Genomic DNA, 20933 nt, shown 5'->3' on the forward strand with positions numbered 1-20933 from the left:
TAAAAAAGCACTTTTCCAGACCCGAGCCCTGATGATCACTTAACAAACTGAGAACTGAATGTGCCCTGTTTGATGAAACCAGTTTAACTAGACTTAGGTGCGAGTGGAAATGGAGAATATCAAGATTAAAATCATCGCATTTTGCCGTGCCATTTGAAATAGCAGCTTGTAGATCTGCTGTTTTTGAATATCCAACATATACATGGATGCAATTGTTAAAATGGATGAGATGCTGTATTAAAATCACGCAACTATAACATCAGACAAAATATTCAAAAATCAAAGAATGAACGTAATAAAATATATTTATTCCACAACCATGTGAGCCACACATATGATATAAAATGTCCTATTGGCGCAAATAAAATAAAAATATAAATACAAAAATAAAACAAAATAAACAACAAATACCAGGGTTTTGAACTTTATGGAACTCATTTGAAATCCTCGTGGACCAGAAAAGTACTGTCTGTTCTCACAGTTCCTTTGAAAACTTTAGAAATCTGGCTGCTGCAACCAGTTTCCCAACAAGGAACAGTAGAGCAGCGTTCCCCATATGTCTGTCTGTGTGCCCCTGGATTGTGCTGGTATGCAGCGACACCTTTATTGAAACATCTTTGGTAACAGGGGTCCTAAAGCATGTCACACTATTAAAACTCCTATCCTTTAACTATGAAGGTCCATGTCATCACAGTTCTCAGATAGCGTTCCGACTTCATACTTGCTCAGAAACTATGGGTGCGTTCGGAAATGCGCACTCAACGCACTGGTGTGCCATGTTGTCGTTCGTTTATTCGGTGCACTTGGTGCGTTGTCGTTCGGAAATCCAGTGCGCAGCGCACTGGTGTGTTGAGTGCACACACTCACCAACCCTACTCAGAAGATGGGGTTTGGCGGTGTGGTGGTGTGGTGCGGTGTTCTGATTGGTTGGTTTACATGGCCATGTCTCGAATGCTTCTCAGCTGTGAACAATGGAGGAAATTACCACAAAATACAGCACTTGCAGCTTAATTGGACGTTTGGGCTTGATAGTTTCACACACATCAACATGTAAATTAACAGCAGGTATGCCAATGTTGTGAATTAGACCTACATCTCCTAATAGCAACGTTACGTTAGCATACAGCAACTGCTGCTTTTCAGAAAGTTTACCTTCAGAGTTCAGAGTGAAAAAGCACACAGCTGCCTGTTAAAACTGGTCGTTCGTAAATAAGCCACACTGAACGCACTCTCCAACGTCACGCCCACTGCACTCACTACACTGAGCACACACCCAGTGCGGGTTTCCGAACGCACCCTCTGTCTCGCTCTCAGACTGTCAGTAGATAAACTATGCTAAAAAGGATGACACAACGAGCCTGGTGAGGAGGGTTGGCTTTGCTTGTTTTTATAATCGAACTCAAATTGCTAATAAAGTATTGGATTAATCGAAGAGCGGCCAGACTGTTTTCATTTCCCCTGCAGGTCCATCTTAATGGTCCTCTGCAGGCTAGCGATGCTAGCGTCTAGAGCGGCCAGACCGTTCTGGAACTCCACTTCATCTCTGCTGTTGAACGTGGAACCCGAGCAGACGCTCCAGTCGGACGACACAGATCTGACCCCGCGCGGCCACGGGGAGGAGCCAGGGGACGCTAGGCCCCGGCCCGTATCCAGACGCTCGTGTGATTGGTCGAGGCGAGGGCCGACGAGTGATCTCGATTGGTGGAGGAGCCGGAGGACGTTGTCCAAGCTCTGGGGAGGGGCCTCTGTGGTGGCCGTTGCCGTCGGAGGTGCAAAGGTTGAACTCTTTGCTTCTGTGGTGTTTTCTTTGTCCTCGCGTGTCACGCCGCCTCTGACACACTCGTCTTCCCACGGCCCGAACACACTCTCCCCGGAAATGTGGCTCTCGCTTCCCCTGAGCTCCAGGTGCGCGTCTGAGAGAGAGCGGGGGCCTTTGCTAGGGGGCGACGTTCCCACGCTCCCACTCCCGCCCAGCGAGCTCAGGTATTGGCCGACGGGGTCGAGGCGGAGGGGCTGCGCTCGCTCGTATTGGTCGAGAGCTCGCTTGGTAAGAGGTGGGCGGGCCGCGGAGCCGTCCGTGGTCACCGCTGGAGGATCACATGAAACAGAACGAAGGGTCCTGAGAGAGAGAGAGAGAGAGAGAGAGAGAGAGAGAGAGAGAGAGAGAGAGAGAGAGAGAGAGAGAGAGAGAGAGAAAGAGAGATTATTTGCCAGGAACACGATGATCAATTATTATACATTGTTCTTGATTGACTGAACACTTTATTTAGTTTCTTAGTTTCATTTAGGCTAAAAAGAATAACACAAAAAGGTTCTGGGGACTTGTTTCCATTGTGGTCCTATTTATTCATCAACGTTGCATAAAGAAATAACACAAATACATATCAACATGTTTAAAACAATATTCGTACAAAAAAAGGAATAAAAGATGGCAGTGAATGTCAACTTCTGTCTATGGGAAAAATGAGTTTCCCCTCCCCTTGTGTCACCTGATAGATGGATTATCATGCCTGTTTTGAAAACGCGCTGCGAGGTGTTGTGAGCTTGTAGATCTGCTATTTTTTGCCACTTGGGTTCAAGTGGTTAATATCAAAAAGGAGAAAACAAGTTTATATCACTCAAAGATTTGGAGGACCCCCCTGTAGTTGCTGTCGATCCCTCTAGCATTGTATCTGTGGGAGTCACTCAGGTATAGGGTATTGAGGGCGTTGAGGACAACTCCCCTTTGACCATCTGGAGTGATAAACATCTCATCTTGTGTACAATATCAATGTGACTGTAACTCCTTGATATAGCCGTTCACCTCAATACCAGCAGCCTAGGTGTGTGTGTGTCTGTAGTTTGGTGCATTCATGTACGTTTGTTGTTCTGCCACAACAATGCAATTTCAGAGCTCCTGCACAGACACCGATGCCTACAGTCTGCGTCTCTCTCTCTCTCTCTCTCGCATTCCACTACAAAGCTCCATCTGACTGGAACAATTTCCCTCTTTCACTCAGATCTATTACATCCTTGGGCTGCTTCAGGACTTCCTTGTACTCACATCTTGAAACAACCTGTTCGAATGCTTCTAATACTGATATATGTATTTACTATTTACTGTATTTCTAGTCTATTTTTTTTATGCTATCCTAGTTAAATTACTGTATTCTCCATTATTTTGAGGTTTGGGGGTATGGGTGGGAGATGGTGAGCAAGCAAACTGTACTGTACGTGTTGTGTGTCTGCATTGTATGTAATGTCTTATTCTTGTGTTTTTGTACTGTATGTATGTGTTCACTTACTGTATGTGTTTTTGTACTGTTTGTATGTGTTCACTTATGTGTATAGGACCCCCTCTAAAATGAGATGCTGCATCTCAAGGGGCGATCCTCTCAATACATTCTGACCAAATTTTCTCTCTCACTCTCTGCCAAACTGACTACAGTAACCCAAATAGCTCTATTTGGATGAGCCAAAGCCCTACGTGTTGAGACAGTTCAGACCATGTCAGACCTAGTCTGGGATCACTTCACTTTTCGGGGTTGTAACCGGTCTGGAGCGGAAACCACAACACGTCATGTTGTAGTACTCGAAGGACTACAATTTGCCGGAAAGATCAAACCGGATTCAGTTTTAACCCAAAATATTCCCCTGCGCTCAAGGACATACTTTTAGGTCCTACCTAATAAACTACTTGATGCGGAGTAGTTTTGCTTTTTAAAGATTTGTTTGGTATATGCCTCTTTCAGTCCAACTGTTAGCGACTGGCAAGACTACACTAGGCTACTCGAGCATTTTAATAGGGACTGGGGAAACAAACGGGGGGAACCAAATCAAAGCGACGCCGCTTCTGCTAGTGGTTTCCGCGCTTTAGGCGGAAACCAAACGGCCTGTAGTGAACGAACACCAGGCTTTTCCCCCCAGAAAGCCTGGTAGGCGAGGTTATGTCAGACCAGAGCCCTACAGCAGGGGTTCCCAAACCTTTTTGTCTCAGGGCACCCCATGAATATGTTTTTAATCCGAGGCACCCCTACATTATAATTTTCACTCCCAGCACCTTATATTTATAGCATATATCGTTGTTGTCGGGTGGAAACCTTGTATGTCCAAAACCGATCATTTTGTATTTATCATCTAAAAATTTTACTAAACTAGTGAAAACAGCCGATCTACAAGCACACAACGCCTCGCGATGCGAGGCGTTGTGTGCTTGTAGATCGGCTGTTTTCACTAGTTTTGTGCGACAGTCTTGTATGATGCAAGGCTTCGCTTTACCAAAAGACGTACACATTTGAAACTTGGAGATACAAGGTTTCTGCCCGACAGTGACGATATTTTAGTGATTATGTTGCGAAGAAAACGTTGAGATAATAGCCATTTTGGTTAGAACTGACTGAAAATAACTTTGTACTTCCAAGTTTAAAATGATACTAAATATTTTTGTGTCCAAGTGGCCAGATAAATTCCAAATATTATCAAATGATCTCGCGGCACCCCTGGACTGCCGTCACGGCATCCCAGGGTGCCCCGTCACCCACTTTGAAAACCCCTGCCCTACAGTACCTGTTGAGACGGTGGACTGTGTGCATGTCCTCTCTTCTCTGCTGAGTCATCAGAGCCAGTTCACTTCTCTGTGTTTGGATCTCCAACAACCTGCTGCTGGTGATCTGCAGTTCTGTAGGAAACACACGCACGCACGCACGCACGCACACACGCACACGCACACACACACACACACACACACACACACACACACACACACACGAATACAGTACAAAAGCACCCCACTGTAAATAAGCCATATAGTGCTTTATTGGGTCCATGGCGTGACTAATCAATAGAAAAAAGTCATTTTGGGGGTGAACTACTCCTTTAAGCCCTATTAGTAGACTAGACCTTGAATCTGAACTGTCCTCTGCTTTTCCTATACAAACTACTAATAAAACATTCAATCCACGTTCACATTTAACCAGAAGCTATTGAACACAAACAACAGTGGATGCACAAACATGGGAAACACTCAACCATAAGTGTTTCAGGAGGCTACAGATCACTGGGACAGGAAGCATCGCCTCCTCCATTAGCATTATAGCGATAGGCTATAACGCTCTCCCAAACCCCACCCTGCCAGCGTGTGATTGGCTGAAGTGAGGGTAACAGGAAAAGCCGACCTAAAACAAAGCCAACCCAAACTCGTTTCCCACCGGGTCTGTGGCCTTAAGCTAGATGCAGAATAGACCAAAATCAAATCTTTGCTTCTGGGGGTCCCTGGAACAAAATATTTTGCGATGGGGGTCTGTGGCCAAATACATATCATGCTAGGGTTCCTTGACATGACAAAGTTTGAGAAAAAATGATAGCAACATAAGTTTATTTTCAGAAAACTGTTGGGATTTAGAAGACATTTGTAGAATGTGTTTATCAGTGGTTAAGGACCCCTCAAATGAGTTTTTGGCCGCAGACCCCCATCTCAAAATGTTTTGTTCCACGGATGGACCCCTATCGCAAAATATTTTGTTCCAGGGACCCCCAGAAGCAAAGATTAGATTTCGGTCTATTCTGACGATGGCTAACCAGATTGCTGACATAGAAACATGAAGGATTCAAAAGACACTTATAGAATCGGGTCAAAATTCAAATTTTCAAAAAAATAGCAGATCTACAAGCTCACAGCGCGGCACCGTGAGAAATAATAATACACAATGTTGTTGTTGTTGTCGTTGTGGTCATGGTTACCTGTGTGGATGCGTGCGTTCTCTTCCTCTCTGTCTCTCAGACGGCTCTGTGTGTCCCGCAGGGCTTTCCGTAGCGCCACCGCCTCGCCCTCAACTTCCTGCAGCTGTGTGTGGGCGTGGCTGAGCTCCGCCTGCAGAGCGGACGCTGCGCACACACACACACACACACACACACACACACACACACACACACACACACACACACACACACACACACACACACACACACAATATATATATTTACATCACTTGTGGGGACATTACATAGACTTCCATTCATTTTTATGCAAGTCCTGCGGCCTTACCCTAACCTCTATCCCTAAACCTAACCCCTAACCGTTGTGGGGACCTACTATTTTGTCCCCACACTGTCAGAGGTCCCCTGCAGGTGACTGTGTGAACATGCGTTTAGTCCCCAGAAGTATAGCTAGACAAACTCGCGCACGCCCGCACGCGCACACGCACACACACACACACACACACACACACACACACACACACACACACACACACACACACACACACACCAGTCAAATCAGACATGAAAGGGGAGTGTGTCGCTGGGACAGAAAAAGGTCCATAATAAAGTAGATCTTCTCTTTATTTTCTCTCTGAAAAAGGAATTTTAGTATGAGAATCTCTGGAATATCGTGTGACTTGTGGCCATCCGTTCCAATATGTAGTTCAGTGACCAAGCTGGGGAGCTAAAGAATGGTTCAGGGAAAACCCTGTTCAGGTCACAGCACCACTGTGACACCCGGGAATCGAACCCTGCAAACTTCCGCGGAAAGCTGACGCATTTTAAACATTTCATTCATATCCACATAAAAGGGGGGTAGCTTTCCTGTAATGCTCCCAAACTACTTTTACCCTTCATGTATCGGAGACCCATTTACTCCAGTTTCTTTCAAATTCATCAACACGGTATCTCATTTTGTAAGTAATACTTTCCATGTTTTTAATCTCTTCAACTGTTATTTTCCAATTGTTACAAGATGGTGGCTTTGCATCCAACCATTTGCATGTGATTTGTTTTAAGGCGGCGATTTGTAATATTGTATATACAGTAGGCCTGTCGACGAATCGACGCGTCGTTTTAAGCCCCCGGAATCGACGCCAATTGTTTGAGTCGAGCCGTCAAAAATATATAATTTTTTTATCACACCAGTATACTGTGGTGCGGTATGAGAGCGCTGGACTGTGACTGTCATGTAATTCTTATTGAGTCCATACTTCCTACTACTTGTAAACTAGACTTAAAAATAAAATCAGTTCACGTGACTTGAAAGTTGCCTTGATCATATAACAGGGAGCTCTTATTTTGAAGTTAACCGCTTGGAAAGGAAATGCGTCGACGAGTTGTTATTCTACTTGAGAGCTGGCCAAAGGAGCAGCAGAGCCAGCGCGATGCGCTTTCACTTTCACTGCCGTGGGTGTGTGGTGGTTGGACTCAGGCTGAGGAATAGCGACGGGCGAACTGTTTTCTTTTTATTATCTCGCACCAGATCGGCAAAATAGCTCTTTTGATACAGCAGCGGTGCTCTGAGAAAATACAACTTGTGGAAATAATACACGACATGCTGTCAAAGAGATGCATTATTCTCTCCTCCGTTGTTCTACTCTGCTCCACAATTCACAATTACGCACGGCAAATTACGCACGGCTGGACGCAATCTTATCGTCATTAATGTCCAGTGTCCACCGCTATCATGTCTCAATATGCACGGTAGTTCATGGATCTAATTCACTTTAAAGGCTTAAAACATATTGCTGTTTTATTGTATTACGTTGACGTGGTTTAAAAGCTTAAAGCATCACTTTTTTTTTCACATAAACGATTCGTCGACGCGTCGGATTAACCCCCGCGACTCGAATCGACTTGATAAATCCTGCGTCGAGGACAGCCCTAATATACAGTAGATATTTGTCTCCTTCCCTGTATTTCTAGTGGAATAGTACCTAATAAATATTGATTTATATTGATATTGAATTATAGCAGAGACAGCTAATTACTTTGCCAGCCTTTGTAGGCATCCCAGGTTGCTGAAACCCTACAACTCTGGGTAGTGTGTCCTAGGCTGCCAAACATAAAAACTAAGTCTGCAGCTACAGTAATAGCCCAGCTATGAGATGGTATATGAGTGGGAGTCAGTGGTTTGTATAAATTTTTAATAAAAAAAAAAAGAATTATCCCACAATTTTGTAACCCATTTTTCACCCAGTGCCAATTGCCTATGTAATCCTGGGCTCTGCTCTCCCTCTGCTGCGCCTGGGGAGACAACGGACTGACCTCATGCTTCCTTCTATGCATGAGGAGTCCAAGTTGCTTCTTTTCACCTGACAGCGGAGATGCGCCACCGTGCCCCCTGGTTTGTATTAATCAATGGCCCTGGTCATAAAGGCTAACTCTAAGCTAGGGTCCAAGATGAAGGCTGTCTCTAATACAGAGTTACAGATACTTCTCTCTCTCTCTCTTCCTCTCTCTCTCACACACACACACACACACACACACACACACACACACACACACACACACACACACACACACACACACACACACACACACACACACACACACACACACACACACACACACACACACACACACACACACACACACACACACACACCTTACCTTCAGAGTCACACTGAGTCTCTCTGCTCTCTCTCTCAGCTCGCTCTCTCTCCTGTAGCTGTTGGTTGAGGATCCTCACTCGTCTGACAAACACGCAAGCACACGCACACGCACACACACACACACGCACGGTGGATTAAGAGAAGGACATACAGGTACAGACTGGCAGGGCGATCATCAGTGTGAGAGAGATGTTTATTCAGTTACATTAAGTCCCCTCACATACTGTACAGATACACTACACCTCCAAGATACCCATGTACCTGACAAACTACTTCATAAAGGACAAATATTAAATTTTGATGTGTCATAATGTTGACATGATGGCACACAGACTGTCAACAAAATGAAAACATGGCACTTCATTTAAAAAAGGATGCCGACCCCAACCTGGACTATAAACCAGGGGTCTTCAACAGGGGGTCCGCCAAAACTTGAGTGATAGAACCTTTTTTTCCGCTTTTTTTTATATTAAACACTTGAACTCTAGTGTCCATATTCGGAGAACTTTAGCCAAAAATAGCAGATCTACAAGCTCACAACGCATTGCACTGCGAGGCGTTGTGATTATTGTAGATCGTCTATTTTTGGCAAAGAGGTTTGGTGTAGATGGGAAAAAGAACAGACTAAGTACAGGGTGAAAGGTCAAGTTTATTAAGTATTGATAGTTCAAGTGGTTAAACATCGGAAAACACAAATCGACATGAATCCAAAATACACTAATGATTGTGCTGTCAAACGATGAAACTATTATGGAATCTATGAAAAGGTTGTGGGGGGTCCCTGCTTCGTCTCTCTCTCAACTAAGGGGTCCTTGGCCTGAAAACGTTGAAGACCCCTGATATAAACTATCTGCACTCACTAATTAGAAACACTTGGGGAGGAAAAGGGGTAAAAAGACCCCGCAAAACCCCTTCATATCTATTCTAAAAATAGTAATACTCAAACCTTTTTGAATAAATATTTTGAGTTTTTCAGAAAACTTGGGTCAAGATTTAGAAGGCCTAAAAGGGTTAATAGCGTTGGTTGTTTTCCATTAAAATATGACATGCATCGTGGCTACAACAGTTCAGCGTCTTTCATCATAAGTTAACCACTTCTTTTCACACACACACGCACACGCGCACGCGCACACGCACACACACACACGCGTACCTGCGTAGCTGTGCGTTGTGGCTGCGTAGAGGCTGTAGTTGCAGCTCTATTTCAGCCTGTACGCTACGGCTGTCAACCATGGCTGGCAGCGAGGACAGCGTGTGCTCCAGGTCACACAGTAAGCTCTCTGCCACGCCACCTAGAGGACAAAATCAGTTGTGTTACATAAAGACCACTAGAACACCAACATCTACATTGTGTCCACATATAAACACATGAGACATTGAAATCACATTTCTTTACGTGCTTTATGGAAAGATGACAAGCACTCTGGATATTTTGTTATACATAGATAACACAATTGACTAATGTGAATGATGTTTTGCATCAACTGACAACTTATGAATGTATTAACCAGTATCATGTTGTTGTACAGTATGTGGACATGAGAGCACAATTTAAACCTGAATTTGATTTATTATCATCACAATGTTATCATCCAGGAACTAACAGTTACGAGACATCCATGAACTACCTGAGAGAGAGAGAGAGAGAGAGAGAGAGAGAGAGAGAGAGAGAGAGAGAGAGAGAGAGACACACACAGACACACACAGAGAGACAGATGGAGAGAGACAGACAGACATACAGACAGACACACACACACACACACACATACACACACAGACAGACAGACAGACAGACGGCAACACACACGTGACGAGGGAGCTGTAGACAGAATTACGCTTCCTAATACAAAGTAAAAACACAAATATTAGAGAGGATTTCTTTGCCCACATTCGAAATACATTTCCCTGAATTCCGGCCAACAGCAAGGGAGACATTTCCACTCCTTTTGGGGGAACAGAAAGACTTTTTGCAGTTCCTGTCACACGAAAAGGGACAACCAGTAAGAGACAGATACTGTATGTAGGGCTGTCACAATTATTACATACTGTAATCGTCTAATCGTAATTATTTGACATAATCGCAAATATTTGTTCACAATCGTCATAATCGTGAATGTTGAAAAATGTTCATACGTTGATAAACATTTTCAGGAATAGTGGAAATAGCAGATCTACAAGCTCACAATGCGTCGTGATGCGACGCGTTGTGAGCAATGACAAAAACACAATGAAATCGTTAATCGCAATTATTTGCGTGACAATTAATCGTCATGTAAAATGGCATATCGTGACAGCCCTAACTGTATGTTTTACTTACAGTACCATCTCCTTTATTCGTGTGATTTCATTTTGTTATGTTGTTTGTTGTTTATGTCATTGTAATTGTGCGTTGGCAACACCTGTTAAATTACATGCCAAAAAAGCTTTTTGAATTGAATTGAGAGACAGACAAGACAGAGAGACAAAACAAGACAAAGATAAAGACAGACAGACAACCTTGTCCAGAGATCACGGTCTTCAGTTCTTCTAGGAGACACTGGATGGTCTTCACCTTGACCTCTGACCTCTGGGTGTCCTCCCAACCCCGGCTTCCAGCAGAGCCTCCGTGGACGCCGTGGACGTCTCTCCGCGCCACGCTGTCCTCTTCTTCCTCCCCTCCACAGGGACCCCCTCTGCAGCCACGTCCGTCCCCAGACCAGGGCTCCCAGTCCTGGGCATATAGGGGTGGGCGATATGGTGATGAAATACCGTTGAGATCATACAATGTCTCCACGATAAATGCCTTTTCAGAGATATTGTATATATCGTGATACAATGAGGGAGCCTTATAGAAAATCTTGTTGAATTGTTAATACAGAGATTCACTGCAGAATTCATTTAAACCTGCGTTTTTGTCTAAATCAGTAGTTCTCAAACTTTAAAATGTCAAGGTGTCCCCTTAACTCTGACAGTATATAAATGAAACCAAATGGACCTGTAAGGGAGCATTTGGCACTGGCAGATGATCTAGAGAACTGTGAAATGCAGTAAGTGTTAACCTGGAGTCTAGCCAGTCAGAGGCTACTGCCTTATTGAAACGACTGAAGGGCACCGCCAACAAAGTCTCCAACTCCGTAGAAGATGTGACAGAGCAATATGGAAAGGTCATTGAGGGTCCATTTGGTTTAATTTGTATACTATCAGAGTTAGAACTTGTAAGGATCAATTTAGACCTCCCAAAAGGAACCCAGAGAGTCCCTGGACCCCACTTTGAGGACCACTGGTCTAAATGGTCTGTTACCCCTTTTTTATTTTAGTTTATCTTGAACTGTAGGTGGTTGTACAGTTAAGTAACTTGAATAATAACCATAAAAACCAACATGAAAAAAGAATCGTGATAAGATCGTGTATCGTGATACAGCTGGGGAAAATATTGTGACATTGTATTTTTCCATAACGCCCACCCCTACCTGGGCACGGCCCGGCCGGCTGCCCTCGGTCCCGGGACCTCCAGTACCAGGACGAGAGGGGATGCCCGGGCCGGCCGGCCCGTCTGCCGGGTGAGAGACCACGACGGGAGAGGAGAGAGGAGCAGGAGGAGGAACACAGGCCCCGTCCAGAGCCTGGACCTGGCCTGCTCTGCGGGCCCCAGCTACGGAGGCTTGCCGCTGGGCTGGGTGGCCTGGTGAGTCCATGGTGGCTGGTGTGGATGAAGCAGGTTTCTCAAGGCTCAGAGTTGGCGTGGAGGAAGTCAGACGACAGTTGAAGAGAACTCCTGGTCCGGATTCTGAGGCAGCGGACTGGAGCTCTGTTCTAAAATAAAATAAATAATAAGGGAAAATAAGCTGCTACGTCAGTCTATCAGACGAACTAAAGAAGGATTGTTAATGTTATCATTTTAGTTGTTAAATCTAAAGCAGGGGTCTTCAACATTTTCAGGCCAAGGACCCCGCAGTTGAGAGATGAAGCAGGGACCCCCACAACCTTTTCATAGATTCCATATAGTTTCATCGTTTGACAGCACGATCATCAGTGTATTTTGGATCCATGTCAATTTGTTTTCATATTTAACCACTTGAACTTAATACACTTGACCTTTCACTGTGTACTTAGTCTGCTCTTTTCCCCCTATACACCAAACCTCTTTGCCCGAAAATAGCCGATCTACAAGCTCACAACGCCTCGCAGTCTATTTTTGGCTAAAGTTCTCAGAATATGGACACTACACTAGGGTTCAAATGGTTAATATAAAAAAGAGGGATATCACACAAAGATTTGGAGGACCCCCTGTAGTAACTCCGAGGACCCCCTAGGGGTCCCGGACCCCCTGTTGGAGAATAGTAATATAACTGTTAAAAACGATTTGGTACACAACCACTTTGTTTTATGATTGTTTTGCTTCAGGTGTAGGTTTCACTGTTTTTATATACTGTATTTCTTAATATGTTGCTTGTTTATTTCCATGTGGTGTGACTTGCTTGCCCATCATACATCACGTTGTAACCGTTTTGAAAGGTACTCTATAAATAAAGTTTACATGACTTACTAACTGCTCCACACCACCACAAGGCTTTAATGATGATCGCCAGCAACCAAACAATGTGATCTGTTGAGCTATTCAAAGTGGTGGAAGAGGAACATTCCCCCCACATAGTGACGAGTAGCTGGTAAAACAACACTTCTCTACCTCATCATTCCCCCCACATTGGCCCCTTTTCCACCGTGGTTGAACCGATTAAGTTCTCTTTCGGAACAGGAAGCAAATAAATGGCCTCCGGTTCCGTGAAAGCACCAATAAGGTTCCCAGAGTCTAGAACCGAACCAGTTCTAGAACCAACGTTATTTTGATGGATCTACAAGCTTGTAGATCGGCTATTTTCACTACTCCTTAATCTCACTATACTTGTTTGGGCCCCGGGCAAATGTCCAATTTCTCTTTTTTGGTCACAGGCAAAAAAGTCTGGGAAGCACTTCTCTACCTCCTCATTGCCCCCACATTGTGACAAGTAGCTGGTAAAACAACACACTTCTCTACCTCCATGCTGGATCAAATGGAGCACCGGCTGTAGAGGCTGGTCTAGGATCAGTGCTGTGGTCCTCAGCTCTAGCAGCTGTAGAGGCTGGTCTAGGATCAGTGCTGTGGTCTTCAGCTCTAGCAGCTGTAGAGGCTGGTCTAGGATCAGTGCTGTGGTCTTCAGCTCTAGCAGCTGTAGAGGCTGATCTAGGATCAGTGCTGTGGTCTTCAGCTCTAGCAGCTGTAGAGGCTGGTCTAGGATCAGTGCTGTGGTCTTCAACTCTAGCAGCTGTAGAGGCTGGTCTAGGATCAGTGCTGTGGTCCTCAGCTCTAGCAGCTGTAGAGACTGGTCTAGGATCAGTGCTGTGGTCTTCAGCTCTAGCAGCTGTCTGGAGGCCGGCTGTAGAGGCTGATCTAGGATCAGCCGTCGGAGGTGAGCGGCTACTGGCGGTCAGGACCGGACCGGACCGGGAGGGCGGGAAGCTCTTCTGAACTGGAGGAGGAACTGAAGGAGAAGATGTATTACCCTTTTTTACATGGTTTGTGTTTGTCTCCAACTTGTGATCTCTGCACCACTGGAAAAGAGGTTGAAATGAAGTGGAATTCATCACTAATTTTATTCATCACAAATCTTACAACAACAAACATACGTACTGTACTAGCATTTATCACAAACAGAAATAACAAGCCATTTTCACACACAAACATACAGTACAAGCATTTATCATCTGACACACACACACACACACACACACACACACCTGTTTTTTTAGGCTGCTTGTTGCTAGTCTTCTTGCTGTCTGTGTCTCGCCTCTTCACTGAGGAACTGACTGTTCTTGGTTTGACTGAGACACTCTTCACTGGTCTGGAAAGACTGGACTGGACCTCTACACACACACACACCACACACCACACACACACACACACACACACACACACACACACACACACACACGCACAGGTTGAACATTACAAGTGTGTGTGTGTGTTAGGGTGACCATATTTTCAGCCGCTCAAACCGGGACGCAAAACACTGTTGCCTAAAACCGGGACCCTCAAAGCAATGCGCACGCTACCACGCGTGCGTGTGCCCATTCTCTAGCGTTCATGCACGTGCACATACACACCGCAGGGTTGCATACAGGCAGTGAGTGATTGACAAACAGCCTCAGCGTTGAATTCAGACACGCGATGAATTTGTACATGTTTTCTGAGTGGTTAGGTGAGCATGTTTACATGAAAAGAACATGATAAATGTCCATGCAACCACTGAAAACAGCTACTATTATCCTAATTCTGGCAAAAACCAGGACAATTTTCTAGTGAATGTTGAAAACCGGGACATATTAGTGTTTTAGAGATATGTGTCGGGACACCGGGACACGCAGCTTGAAAACGGGACAGTCCCGGCTAAACCGGGACGTCTGGTCACCCTAGTGTGTGTGTGTGTGTGTGTGTGTGTGTGTGTGCACAGGACACCAGGCTTACCTGCCCTCTCTGCCTGCAGAATGCCGTTGAGCAAGGCAGTACAGCCATCCAGACCCTTATGGATGAAAGCTACCTGGTTAGATGGATGAGATAAGACCTCCATTTACTTTACCATTATGGATGAAAGCTATCTGGTTAGATGAATTCGAGAGGCTTCCATTTAAGTCCAACTGGCCTGAACGACCCACATGTTGAGTGTGTGTTCAGACAGGCATTACAGACATGTTGAGTGTGTGTGTGTGTGTGTGTGTGTGTGTGTGTGTGTGTGTGTGTGTGTGTGTGTGTGTGTTATTATTGGATATTTGTCCAGGATTTGGTGACTGTACATTATTTACAGCACCTTGTAATATTTGTGTCCTTGTACTGTATCTCTTATGTGGACATAAATAAATGATTGAAATGTGTGCATTCAGAGTCATTACCTGGTCTTCAGAGTCAGTGGAGTAGAGGGAGTAGGCTGGATCAGTACACAGCACCGTCTTAGAAGCCTGACCACCCGTCACCCTGTGAGTCCACATAACAGCGGTTAGTCCAGCAGAACAGGGTTCCTCTGGGGTCTGTGAAGCCATGGCTTGTATTTGATAAATAACATCCATGACCATTGTTTATCTGTAGCAGTGGAACCATCAGCCCAATCTCACAACAACAAAGCTGCAGTTGCTTCTTCTCACAAATAGGATTTACAGACTCAGTCAATTGATGAGCAATGCATCCCCTGCACTACAAAATAAAGACATACTTTTTTTGCATGTTCGCACTTCATACTATATTGTTTACATGTTGTTTGTTGTTGTGTTGAATTGTGTTGAATTGAACTTTATGTTGAGAGCAAGCCATCATGTTGTTCTGATACTAAACTCCAGCAGCCTAGGATGTGACTAATAAAGTATCTTTAATTTGAGTATTTTAGATGTTATTTTTTTACATAATTTTTATGAATTGAATCCATAGGACCCCACAAGGACCTATTTGGTGATATCCTTTGAGACAGAATGTATGACTGTAGTCGTGCTGTAAAGTATTCAATCAATCAATCAATGTAGCTTTACAAGCAGTGAGAACAGTAACTGCAGGAGTCACACTCTGCTGAATGAAATGTAGAGAAACAATGCGATGAAACAGCATGGTTTTACTAATGAAATGTTAACCTCGCGTCACCAGGCTTTCCACCTCGGAGGAAAGCCTGGTATTGGTTTACAACAGTCTGTGTGATCCGGTCTAGAAGTGGCCTAAACCATCAACAGGCGTTGCTTTGTTTTGGTTCCCCCTGTTTGTTTCCCCAATCCCTGTTTAAATGCTTGAGTAGTGTAGGTCTTTCCAGTCGCTACGAGTTGGACTAAAAGATGGATATACCAAACAAACTATTACAAAATAAGCAAAACTACGCTGCTGCATATAGGGTTTTATTGGGTCAGCCTTGAGCGCGGGGAATTTATTTTGGGTTACAGTTAAAAACTGTGTTTCCGGTTCTTTCCTGACCAAAGTGTAGTCCATCTATGACTACAACATGACTTAGGCTGTTTCCGCTCCTGACCGGATCAGAAACCCAAACATGTTAGTGATCCCAGGCTAATGAAATGTAGAGAAACAAAGTGATGAAAACAACATGGTTTTACTAATGAAATGTAGAGAAACAACGTGATGAAAACAACATGGTTTTACTAATGAAATGCAGAGAAACAAAGTGATGATCTCACCGTCTCCTGATTGGCTGGACCCTCCCCCCTCCAGTCAACCTCCCTGATGACACCACCTGTCAGTCAAAATACAAATATAAAACCATATTCTATGCACAGCTGGGGCTGGGGAAATGTATCATGATGCATAGATCTTAAACAAGATGGGGAAATGTATCATGATGCATAGATCTTAAACAAGATGGGGAAATGTATCATGATGCATAGATCTTAAACAAGATGGGGAAATGTATCATGATGCATAGATCTTAAACAAGATGGCCGTTGAACTGCACTGCAATACATTATAATTGATGACCTTGAGGACAGAATAAAATGCAATGACAGTAGTTGAGACTTGAAGCCTATGGTGGTGAATACATTTTAATTTGCTATCTCTATTCCATGAAGGCCTCCTTGCATCAGGCCAAACTTTAGCCAAAAATAACAGATCTACAAGTAGATCTGCCCTGCGACCGAAGGGGAGAAGTATTGACAGTTCAAGTGGTTAAATATCTGAAAACACAAATTGACATGAATCTAAAATACACTGATGATTGTGCTGTCAAACAATGAAACTATATCTTCAACGTTTTCAGGCCAAGGTCTTTTCATGAATTCCATATAATATGGAATTCATGAAAAGACCTTGGCCTGAAAACGTTGAAGACCCCTGCTATCCATCTGCGACCCCCATAATAATCATATTTGAACTGCGGACCGGACCCCCCCACCCTGACGAGCACAAAGATAGATTTCGATACATTTAATGTATTTTTTTTTTTTTTACTTAATTTTTATTAGCAGATTTCAAATACAGAAACAGTTGTAGTGCAGGGGTTCTATATAACATTATTATGCATCTCATTCCAGACGGTTCATTGTTGTTCGTTTAGTCCTTTTGATTTCCATTTTCAGTCCATTTCTCACATTCTTCGAGTTATGGGTTAGTTTCTCCATATCATTTACATTTTTCCCTTTTTATTATCTGTTATAACCTTACTCCTTTCGATTGAATTGTTTAACCTCTTTACATTCATCAACCTTCACATCGTTGGGTTGCATTTAGATTCTTCTTTCTGAATATTTTTACCCCCCTACACCGAGCACTGCAAATACTTAAATCACACATTTTTAACATTTTTTTTAACAACAACACACATACACACACACAACACAATAAACAAAAAACAAAAATTGACTCCCCAGATAGAGGCTCGTTCTCCTTGCCTCAAGTCCCTGTTGGTGGGAGAGGGGTGTAAATCCTCCACTGACTGGAGGGCCCCTCTCTAGTGGTAGAAGGCCCGAAAAGGATCTCCGGGCTCCCCATCCTACTAGAAATGTCCAACATGTATTCACATTTTGCTCCCCATGCCATTCCAAGTTGCATTCTAAGTCGAGGAATCTCTCATTTGGTGGGGGATGCTCTGTGTCCCATTTCTTATTTGTAAAAACACAGCCAGGACTAGTCTATATAGTATTAAAAGAAACTGTCACAATTAAGCTTACATGTTCAAAAGAGAAAGGAAAAAAAAAGAAATGAATAACAAGAAAAAACATTCAGATTATATTTCCCATGTTGTGTGTTACCTCCTGTAGTTCTTTAAGGCCTTAGTAACATAGCATCACACAACTTTATTTATTCTCCCATTTTTTCCCGTCACCCCTCCCTCCGTTTCCATTCTCAAACTCAAAATAGTGGACATCATAGCTGGCTATAATGCATCTCTCACTTTAGTCTGTAATAAGACACAGCAGACACCCCCACCACCTTTTCCCCCTAGCTTTCTTTAGCTCTTCGGAACTCCTGTAGTTTCCCCATCGCACGTCTCAAGATCGCCTCCTTGTCCCCAACGCGTTGCCACTGCGATGCCGCCCGTATCCTCTCTTCCATCGTTGCTTCTGGCTTCTTCACGTGAATCTCCAGACCCCTCCTCCTCATGTCTCGAGCTGCTTCCAGTGGGTTATCATATACCTTTGGTCCATCATCCCAGCGTATTCTAATTTTTGTGAAAGGCGTTGAGAAACCGATTCCTTCGTGTTTTAATTTCTTTTTAATTTCGGCGTATAATTTACGCTTCTGTAGCACCTCCCATGCAAAATCATGATCAAATAATAGCCGTTTCCCCTCTACCTTAATGTCCTTCTTCCATAGTTCCTTCAGGATGCACTCTTTGCTTTCGAACTGTAGAAAGTCAACAACTATGGACCTCGGATTAGCGCCGTCGGGGGGTTTATTCGGCGTGGCGCGGCGACAACGTTGTATCTCCAATTCTATTTCTTCTGGAAGTGAAAGCTCTCGTCTGAGCAACTCCTCCACAAAGTCAGTCAGCGTTGGCGAGTCCTTCTCTGCGTCCTCAACGCAATTAAAAATGCGGATGCTATTTCTTCTGTTTTGTGAATCAATTCCGATCAGCTTTTGTTGCGTTCTGTCATGTTGATTGAGAAGCATTAAAATCGCGCCCTTGGCCTCCATGTTCCATGCTTCAGTTTCTGCCATGCGTTCCTGCATCTTGCTCATGTCTTTCTTTAGGTTGTTTAACTCTGCGTTAGTCACTTCGAGTTTATGATTAATTTCCTCCTTGAAGCCTGCTAACTCCTGTCGCATATCTGCTTTGAACTCCTGTTTGAGTTTCTCGAAATTATCCGTCATTTCTTTCTTGAATTCTCTTAATTCCTTACTTATATTCTTCAGTTCCTTAAGCAAATGTTTGCTTTGATCTTCCTCGGTCGCCGCCGCGCCACGTTCTCCATTCTTCTCTCCGTCGCGTTCATTTGGGTTTTCCGAATGCATTTTAATCTTTTGACTCCTCGTTTGTATTCCCCCACTCATCTCTTGTTCTTACAACTTTGAATCTTTAGTACATTTGTATCTTCGAGGGTTAATCTAACATTGACTCGGGAGCTTCTCTTTTATGCTGCCATCCTGTTCAGTTACTTTCCCGGAAGTCTACATTTAATGTATTGATGTAATTATATATTAGCTTGCTATTGTATTGATATATTACCTTGCTTATTGTATTGATGTATTAGCTTGCTTAATGTAAATTGCTCTGGATTAAGTGTCTGCCAAATGCCTAAATGGTAAATTGTAAGAGAGTTGAGGCATTTTGTATAACATGGTTCTATTGTGAAAATAGCAGATCTACATCCTCACAATGTGTGCATGTAGATCTGCTATTTTCACAATTCCTGCCTCTAATATTTGACAATTTGGCCAATGTTTATTTTGTCATTTTAAAAATTCCTTAAATTATCACTTTATAAATGTGCAGATGGCTTAGATAGGTTTAGATAGACAAGACCATCTGATTTGTAACAGCACATTTCAACAAGGTAAATAGGGCTTGCAAACTCCTCCTACTCTGAACATCAGACGTTGAAGCATCATAGTTACTTTGTAGCATTTCGTTGTTTAATTTGCACTTGACTGTTTACTTTGAGCCTTAGCCCTGAATATTTGAGCCTTTGAGTCTGTGGTTTGTTGACTCTCATCTTTACACACTTTATCAGATAGAAATCACTGTCGCTCTGATAATAAAAGTACAACATGTTTTATAATCACTCTCACCTTGTGCTTGACATTTCCTTTCATTCTTCACGATGGTTTGTGTAAACTTTAAAGCTACTGGAGCTTTAATGCAAACTAAACATCAATAAATGACAAACTGTGGACGAGAAACGAGTCGTTGTTGTTTTTTGCGGGTTCCGTTTGAAACAGGAAGCACTGAGACCAATCAAACCGCGTTGTTCAGCGTTCCCTGCATCTCATTGGTGGAGACACGTTATGTTCATTGTTCATGTCAGGTCTAGAGCCCGCCTACTGTATCCGGTAATTTCCACTCACACATACATGCATAAACACAGACCATTTCCGTATCCGCTCCAGACCGGATATGTTAACTGCAATCACTATGCAACCTAACAGCAATCCCATAATGCCCCTTTTATATATACTCTGTAGCGGCCTTGATATGAGAGATAAACAAGATAAATTAATGATAGGCTACTCAACAACATCCATTGTTACAATTTAAAGATATTGTACAAAAAGATACAAATGAATAATAATAACGCACGCTATTTTTGTTGTCTCTTGTTCTCTTGTTTCCTCAGCCTATGGCTATTCTAGTTCTGCCCTTTGAACACTAGGTGGCAGTAATTTACAAGAAGATGAATTTATTCTCCATTCTCTTCAACAGAGTTCTGAGATAGGCCTACTTCTGGACTGGAGCCTTCTACAGTTTACAGACTTCATTCTCTGTTGTCCTCATGAAACAATATATATGCTTTTGATCTGATCTGATTTGATTGATTGATTGATTGATTGATTGATTGATTGATTGATTGATTGATTGCAGCATCCCATTTTACCGTTCAGAATGTTGAATGACAAAGGGAACAAAATGTAAGAAAAAAGGC

At 43.4% G+C, this 20933-nt stretch overlaps 1 protein-coding gene across 1 annotated transcript; it reads right to left on the reverse strand.

Moving 5' to 3' along the window:
• Positions 1 to 1151: 1151 nt before the first annotated feature.
• ccdc14 (coiled-coil domain containing 14) lies at positions 1152 to 20214 on the reverse strand. The gene is made up of 13 exons (XM_080720179.1): positions 20083 to 20214; positions 16533 to 16588; positions 15258 to 15339; positions 14836 to 14908; positions 14109 to 14234; positions 13369 to 13852; positions 11804 to 12146; positions 10851 to 11064; positions 9508 to 9646; positions 8353 to 8435; positions 5719 to 5862; positions 4546 to 4657; positions 1152 to 2119 (listed from the first exon to the last, which is right to left on the reverse strand). The coding sequence occupies exons 1-13, from the start codon at positions 20104 to 20106 to the stop codon at positions 1450 to 1452; spliced, it is 2550 nt and encodes an 849-aa protein (XP_080576305.1). The 5' UTR covers positions 20107 to 20214; the 3' UTR covers positions 1152 to 1449.
• Positions 20215 to 20933: the final 719 nt, after the last annotated feature.

The sequence above is a fragment of the Nannobrachium achirus genome (genome assembly GCF_963921795.1).
Source record: "Nannobrachium achirus genome assembly, chromosome: 24".
Lineage (NCBI taxonomy): Eukaryota > Metazoa > Chordata > Actinopteri > Myctophiformes > Myctophidae > Nannobrachium > Nannobrachium achirus.

Bases quoted from the DNA above. Each gene is read 5' to 3' on its own strand.
- ccdc14 (XM_080720179.1), bottom strand. From the start codon at position 20,106: ATGAAAGGAAATGTCAAGCACAAG. The intron at 14,235-14,835 runs GTAAGCCTGGTG...GTGTGTGTGTAG, and splicing joins TCTGCAGGCAGAGAGGGCAG to AGGTCCAGTCCAGTCTTTCC. The intron at 4,658-5,718 runs GTAACCATGACC...TGTTTCCTACAG, and splicing joins GAACGCACGCATCCACACAG to AACTGCAGATCACCAGCAGC.